An 8,721-nucleotide genomic window follows, 5' to 3' on the forward strand; every position below is an offset into this window, starting at 1 on the left:
AATGGGTTCTAATAGATTTTTTCACGTGGAATCCAATGGTGCATGTAGAATTTTTCTAGTCATCCCGGTTTTTGAGTTATAAACACAACTCAAATACTGAATACTCAACTTCTAAAATACTTAACTCTTTATAACTCAAAAACCGTGAAACACATTTGGTTTGCCCCATTGTAAGTTTCACAAAAAAGTAGCTGAGGTTCGCGAAAGCCGCAACTTTCTATCTTTCATAATAACTGAGATCCCAACCCAACCCATCGAAATTTGGACACCCTGTACTGTAAAGCGCTGCTATTATTAACATTTTTTTTCTTTATAGCTGGCTATGGAAGTTGTGCACTTATTAGGATCTAGTACTAACTAAATAACACCAATTAATTGTGATTTTCATAAGAAAAATCATAAATAAGATTAATGCCTGTCTGAACAAATTACGTTGTTTTAAACAATATTAAAAAATTATGATACTCTTGCTTAATAACAGTCAAAAATTATTAATAACCAGGAACAATTATGAGGATTCACTGTAACTGAAACTTACAAGTTCTCAGAATGAACTTTTAGAATAATTTTAGTTAAACATGGCGGCACATAGCGGTACATGGCACGATATTTTATTTTTTTACATGGAAACTATTAACTTTAAGGAAAATATTAAAGAAACAAAAAAGTACCACTAAAGAATAAGCTTTACAACCCATATTTTTTTATGTTAAAATTTCATGGCGTTAAAAAGTTGTTATAAAAAAATCAAAGGGGTTATGAATTTCATCCCCTTAGAGGGCGCTAGGGAAGTTTAAGGTATGCTTAAAAATAAGGTATTACCTAGTAGTAAATACGTACAAAGTTTCAAATTCAATGGTTTCCTTACAGCCGAAATACAAAACAAAATGTAAATTTTTGGCTCAACTTTGATCGCTCATAGCTCGAAAAGAAAAGAGTTACGACCCTATGTTTATATAAAAAAATTGTGTTATTTTGGCAAATACTACATCCTAGTAAAGTTTTCCGATTAAAAACTGAACCACCCTGTATACTATATATACAGGTGTATCTAAATTGATGCGAAAGATTTGAAAAGGTGATTGTTCAACGAAACTTAAGGGGGATCTTTTTGGTCAAAACCACTTCTCCTCCAAGTTACAGTCCTCTAAAATTAGAAGAAAAAAATTGGTTTTCTTTAATACGTTCACTATGGAGGAATTTGGAAGGATGAAATTTGGCAGATAACTATTACTAACATTTTTTGACGATTTTTATAACCCTATAATGTAATTACAATAGGGGGGGAAAATCCACCCCTATAATACTTTGCATCAGAACTTTTTGATGCGTCCATATCTTTTAATTTAGAAACTTGATTAAAATAGAGGTATTCAATACGCAACTTTTTTGTTTCTTAACATTGTTTCCTAAAATCGTTAGTTTGTCCATAAAAAATATTTAAACCTATTTGACATAAATTCAGAGTTTGGTAATTACTTGTTTCAAAATATCAAGTAGGCAGGTGTCATAATGACAAATATTTTCATTATTGTGATTTTGTATGTATTATTTTCGCAAACTAAAACAATTATTGCTTAAGTAATAACCAGGGCATGGAACTTTTGTAACAAAACGATACGATTTCCCCCCTCCACTCAAAATCTTGATTAAAAGAACGGGATACTGTTCAGTGGAATTAAAATTTCAAGTTAAAAAAAATTGTGTTAACAAAAATTGTTCTTGAAACAATTCTAAACAAACTTTGTCAACAATTTTTTTTGATTTAATTAATAATTAAGGAGATAACCTCAAAATAATAATTTTTAAATTTTTATACATAATTACACTTAGATGCTTAATTAATAGAGATGTAAAAATTTTTTATTAAGATAATTGATTCAAAATCGAAATTGAAACAAATTTTATTTAAAACATTTTTTGATAAAAACAATAATTATCGAGATAATTAATTTTGATAGCATACTATTCAGAGGGAAATTTCAAGTTAGCAAAAAATTGTATTAACAAACACTGTTTCTGAAGTAATTCTAAACAAATTTTGTTAACAAAATTTTTTGATTAAATCAACAATAAGGATATAACCTCAAAAATATTAATTTTTGTAGCATACTATTCAGTGGGAAATTAAAATTTCATGTTAGAAAAAAATTATGTTAACAAAAATTGTTCCTGGAACAATTCTAAACAAACTTTATCAACATTTTTTTTGATTTAATTAATAATTAAGGAGATAACCTCAAAATAATAATTTTTAAATTTTTATAGCTAATTACACTTAGATGCTTAATTAATAGAGATGTAAAAATTTTTTATTAAGATAATTGATTCAAAATCGAAATTGAAACAAATTTTATTTAAAACATTTTTTGATAAAAACAATAATTATCGAGATAATTAATTTTGATAGCATACTATTCAGAGGGAAATTTCAAGTTAGCAAAAAATTGTATTAACAAACACTGTTTCTGAAGTAATTCTAAACAAATTTTGTTAACAAAATTTTTTGATTAAATCAACAATAAGGATATAACCTCAAAAATATTAATTTTTGTAGCATACTATTCAGTGGGAAATTAAAATTTCAAGTTAGAAAAAAATTGTGTTAACAAAAATTGTTCCTGAAACAATTCTAAACAAAGTTTGTCAACAATTTTTTTTGATTTAATCAATAATTAAGGAGATAACCTCAAAATAATAATTTTTAAATTTTTATACATAATTACACTTAGATGCTTAATTAATAGAGATGTAACAAATTTTTATTAAGATAATTGATTCAAAATCGAAATTTAAACAAATTTTATTTAAAACATTTTTTGATAAAAACAATAATTACCGAGATAATTAATTTTGATAGCATAGTATTCAGAGGGAAATTAAAATTTCAAGTTAGTAAAAATTTGTATTAACAAACACTGTTCCTGAAGTAATTCTAAACAAATTTTGTTAACAAAATTTTTTGATTAAATCAACAATAAGGATATAACCTCAAAAATGTTAATTTTTGTAGCATACTATTCAGTGGGAAATTAAAATTTCAAGTTAGAAAAAAATTGTGTTAACAAAAATTGTTCCTGAAACAATTCTAAACAAACTTTATCAACATTTTTTTTTGATTTAATCAATAATTAAGAAGATAACCTCAAAATAATAATTTAAAAATTTTTATACATAATTACACTTAGATGCTTAATTAATAGAGATGTAAAAATTTTTTATTAAGATAATTGATTCAAAAACGAAATTGAAACAAATTTTATTTAAAACATTTTTTGATAAAAACAATAATTATCGAGATAATTAATTTTGATAGCATACTATTCGGAGGAAAATTAAAATTTCAAGTTAGCAAAAAATTGTATTAACAAACACTGTTCCTGAAGTAATTCTGAACAAATTTTGTTAACAAAATTTTTTGATTAAATCAACAATAAGGATATAACCTCAAAAATATTAATTTTTGTAGCATACTATTCAGTGGGAAATTAAAATTTCAAGTTAGAAAAAAATTGTGTTAACAAAAATTGTTCCTCAAACAATTCTAAATAAAGTTTGTCAACAATTTTTTTTGATTTAATCAATAATTAAGGAGATAACCTCAAAATAATAATTTTTAAATTTTTATACATAATTACACTTAGATGCTTAATTAATAGAGATGTAAAAAAATTTTATTAAGATAATTGATTCAAAATCGAAATTGAAACAAATTTTATTTAAAACATTTTTTGATAAAAACAATAATTATCGAGATAATTAATTTTGATGGCATACTATTCAGAGGGAAATTAAAATTTCAAGTTAGCAAAAAATTGTATTAACAAACACTGTTCCTGAAGTAATTCTAAACAAATTTTGTTAATAAAATTTTTTGATTTGATCAATAATTAAGAACATAGCCTCAAAAAAATTTTTATATATATTTTTTTTGTTGAGAAAATCGTTTTAGAATTTAATTTAGAACAACTTTTGTATGTAATTTCAAATCAAGTTTGATATTTTTACATAAATAATAACCATACACCATACTGTGAATTTGTGTCAAATAGGTTTGAGTACTATTTTATTTTTTTATGAACAAACTAACAATTTTAGGAGAAAATGTTAAGAGATAAAAAAGTTGTATAATGAATCCCTCTATTTAAATAATGTTTTTAAATAGAAAATGTAGACGCATTAAAAAGTTCTAAATTGTCAAAAAATGTCACCTTATTAATATAATATAATTAATAGTTATTTGCCAAATTACATCCTTCCAAATTCCTCCATAGTGGATTTATTGAAGAAAAATAGTTTTTTCCCCTAATTTTAGAGGGCTGTAACTTGGAGGAGAAGTGGTTTTGACCAAAAAGTTATATGTAAATTAATAAAATAAAATAAAATCACCCCTTAAAATCTTTTGCATCAATTTAGACACACCCTGTATAGTAGAAGGGAAAATTATAAATATTAAAAAAACAATAAAATGCTTATAAACAAGAAACTTTTCAACCCTGAATAAATCATAACCTATAATACAAAAAAAAAGTTGTTTTTTTAAACCATAACTCACTATTTAGCCGAATCTGTAAGCTGGTATTCTCGCCTACGGTCGTAACACTCTTGGATACCAGAGTCGTTCCATAGATCTTTGATGGCATCGACGTAGGGGGGCTCGAAGGTCGTCACCGTTTCGTAATCGACCCCTCGAATCAATTCCGCTTTTTCCTAATTAAATTTGAAAAATTAAATTAAATTAAAGCGGATTTAAAGTTAAACTAACTATGCTGGAAGACTCTGCGTATCGGATTTTCAACAAATCCATGGCACGGATCATACTTTGCATAGCCATGAAGATGTTTTGATAAACCAATTTGATGAAGCCACGTTTATCGTCGTCGGAATAACCAGCCCCATGGATAATCCTCATTTGTTTAATAAATGTTGATTTTCCCGACTCACCAGTACCTAAACACAACGCAAATTCAGTTTTTTTTGTTATTAATAATTAATTTAGGATGATTCATTTTTGCTTACCAAGAAGAAGGAGTTTAAGCTCCCTACGGGCATCTCGTTTGTCCCTACGAAGCTGTTTCTCGATCTCCTGGTTGATGCGTTTCTGCTCCTTGACCTCATCTGACTGGCAACAAGACATGGTGGTGTGGGTGGTCGCGGTGGCCACGCGACGTAGATACCATCCACGCTGGCCTGGCCGCGTTTAAATAACTTTGGGAAGCTATTGCGAGGAGTTAACGTCCTGCACCGATGGGGTGGAGTTCAACAGTGGGGTGTGGTGGAGGCGGCCCAGCAGCATTCTTTTATACGTAAAGAGGGGCCCAAACTATAATCCACTTATCGTAACTAGATTGACGAAGAAGCCCGGGTTGTGCATAGAAACGAAACAAGATTAATGTAAGCGATTTTCGGTATACATATAGCGAAGGTGTCGGCGTCGCAAAAACACGACTCCTACAACTCCGAGCACGCTGGACGGAACAGCCCCAAAAGGGACTGATTAAACTGATCGCGATTAAACTGTTTTTCGGTACTTACGAGTCATGGGTGGGTCGAGCTTCGGTTCAATTACTTTTTCACACAACCGCCTATTGACAATATGGCGCGGCTCGAACTACTTTTGCGCAAAACAGGAAGCGGAAACTGGCGCCAACTTTGTCTCTAATTCAAATTTAAACATTTAATATTCAAATTAATTCCATTTAAACTCATTTATTTTATTAATCGAATCGAAAAATTATAATAAAAAATGTAATATAAAACAATAAATGAAATTTTTATTTATTTAATTAATTGTGACAGATTTGTCAAAAATTGCCCAAAGTGAAAAAGTTAGGTTAAAACATTTTAATCGATTAATTTGCTAATTGAAAACGAAATATTTAATCAAAATTGTTTCTAAATCAATATAAATTAAATTAGATTTAAAAAATTAAATAGTAATTGAGTTTATTAAAATTTATAAAAAAAAATTTTAAATTAAAATTAACCACGCCATCTATTAGCAAATAATTAAATTATAAAAGTTTCAAAATAAAATTATTATTAATTTTGAATTCGGACAAAATTCAGAAATATGTGATGATTATTCATAATAATTTCATAATTAAAAGAATATAATTAAATTTTCTTGATTTACCTTCACGTCAAAAATTAAATTTGACTTTTTGTTGCTTTCAGTTTTGCATCATTTAAAACTACTTGGTTAGCAATTTCCTGCTTAATTACCAAAATAAAGAAAGTATTAAGACGATTTTGTATCAAATCTTCATTTATGCTTATAAATATTAATAAATAATATAAAAAATAATAAATGAAATCTTTATTTATTTTATTAAGTTTGACAGATTTGTCAAAAATGAAGAAGTTAGGTTAAAACATTTTAATCGATTAATTTGCTAATTGAAAACGAAATATTTAATCAAAATTGTTTCTAAATCAATATAAATTAAATTAGATATAAAAATTAAATAGTAATTGAGTTTATTAAAATTTATAAAAAAAAATTTAAAATTAAAATTAACCACGCCATCTATTAGCAAATAATTAAATCATAAAAGTTTCAAAATAAAATTATTATTAATTTTGAATTCGGACAAAATTCAAAAATATGTAATGATTATTCATAATAAATTCATAATTAAAATAATATAATTAAATTTTCTTGATTTACCTTCACGTCAAAAATTAAATTTGACTTTTTGTTGCTTTCAGTTTTGCATCATTTAAAACTACTTGGTTAGCAATTTCTTGCTTAATTACCAAAATAAAGAAAGTATTAAGACGATTTTGTATCAAATCTTCATTTATGCTTATAAATATTAATAAATAATATAAAAAATAATAAATGAAATCTTTATTTTATTAAGTTTGACAGATTTGTCAAAAATGAAGAAGTTAGGTTAAAACGTTTTAATCGATTAATTTTCACTTGAAAACGAAATGTTTAATCAAAATTGTTTCTAAATCAATATAAATTAAATTAAATTTAAAAAATTAAATAGTTAATTGAATTTATTAAAATTTATAAAAAAAAATTTTAAAATTAGAATTAACCACGCCATCTATTAGCAAATAATTAAATTATAAAAGTTTCAAAATAAAATTATTATTAATTTTGAATTCGGACAAAATTCAAATATATGTGATGATTATTCATAATAATTTCATAATTAAAAGAATATAATTAAATTTTCTTGATTTACCTTCACGTCAAAAATTAAATTTGACTTTTTGTTGCTTTCAGTTTTGCATCATTTAAAACTACTTGGTTAGCAATTTCCTGCTTAATTACCAAAATAAAGAAAGTATTAAGACGATTTTGTATCAAATCTTCATTTATGCTTATAAATATTAATAAATAATATAAAAAATAATAAATGAAATCTTTATTTTATTAAGTTTGACAGATTTGTCAAAAATGAAGAAGTTAGGTTAAAACGTTTGAATCGATTAATTTTCACTTGAAAACGAAATATTTAATCAAAATTGTTTCTAAATCAATATAAATTCAATTAGATTTAAAAAATAAAATAGATAATTGAGTTTATTAAAATTTATAAAAAAAATTTTAAAATTAGAATTAACCGCGCCATCTATTAGTGAATAATTAACTTATAAAAGTTTCAAAATAAAATTATTATTAGTTTTGAATTCGGACAAAATTCAAAAATATGTGATGATTATTAATAATAAATTCATAATTAAAAGAATATAATTAAATTGTCTTGATTTACCTTCACGTCAAAAATTAAATTTGACTTTTTGTTGCTTTCAGTTTTGCATCATTTAAAACTACTTGGTTAGCAACTTCCTGCTTAATTACCAAAATAAAGAAAGTATTAAGACGATTTTGTATCAAATCTTCATTTATGCTTATAAATATTAATAAATAATATAAAAAATAATAAATGAAATCTTTATTTATTTCATTAAGTGTGACAGATTTGTCAAAAATGAAGAAGTTAGGTTAAAACGTTTTAATCGATTAATTTTCACTTGAAAACGAAATATTTAATCAAAATTGTTTCTAAATCAATATGAATTAAATTAAATTTAAAAAATTAAATAGTTAATTGAGTTTATTAAAATTTATAAAAAAATTTAAAAATTAAAATTAAGCGCGCCATCTATTAGCGAATAATTAACTTATAAAAGTTACAAAATAAAATTATTATTAATTTTGAATTCGGACAAAATTCAAAAATATGTGATGATTATTCATAATAAATTCATAATTAAAAGAATATAATTAAATTTTCTTGATTTACCTTCACGTCAAAAATTAAATTTGACTTTTTGTTGCTTTCAGTTTTGCATCATTTAAAACTACTTGGTTAGCAATTTCCTGCTTAATTACTAAAATAAAAAAAGTATTAAGACGATTTTGTATCAAATCTTCATTTATGCTTATAAATATTAATAAATAATATAAAAAATAATAAATGAAATCTTTATTTATTTCATTAAGTGTGACAGATTTGTCAAAAATGAAGAAGTTAGGTTAAAACGTTTTAATCGATTAATTTTCACTTGAAAACGAAATATTTAATCAAAATTGTTTCTAAATCAATATAAATTGAATTAAATTTAAAAAATAAAATAGTTAATTGAGTTTATTAAAATTTATAAAAAAAAATTTAAAATTATAATTAACCGCGCCATCTATTAACAAATAATTAAATTATAATAGTTTCAAAATAAAATTATTATTAATTTTGAATT

The 8,721-nt window shown here is 24.5% G+C and overlaps 1 protein-coding gene across 5 annotated transcripts in view; it reads right to left on the reverse strand.

Annotated features, from left to right (window-relative positions):
• LOC111422714 (guanine nucleotide-binding protein G(q) subunit alpha) overlaps window positions 1–5,623 on the reverse strand; it is a 30,560-nt gene extending 24,937 nt beyond the window's left edge. For all 5 annotated transcript variants that reach the window (XM_071199466.1, XM_071199467.1, XM_071199468.1 and 2 more), the window contains exons 1-4: window positions 5,536–5,623; window positions 5,020–5,343; window positions 4,766–4,950; window positions 4,556–4,710 (exon numbers count right to left, since the gene is read on the reverse strand). In XM_071199466.1, the coding sequence (XP_071055567.1) occupies window positions 4,556–4,710; window positions 4,766–4,950; window positions 5,020–5,137 (458 nt within the window). In that variant the 5' untranslated portion in view covers window positions 5,138–5,343; window positions 5,536–5,623. The remainder of the gene's footprint in view (window positions 1–4,555; window positions 4,711–4,765; window positions 4,951–5,019; window positions 5,344–5,535) is intronic.
• Window positions 5,624–8,721: the final 3,098 nt, after the last annotated feature.

This window comes from Onthophagus taurus, chromosome 10, assembly GCF_036711975.1.
Source record: "Onthophagus taurus isolate NC chromosome 10, IU_Otau_3.0, whole genome shotgun sequence".
NCBI classification, from domain to species: Eukaryota; Metazoa; Arthropoda; class Insecta; order Coleoptera; family Scarabaeidae; genus Onthophagus; species Onthophagus taurus.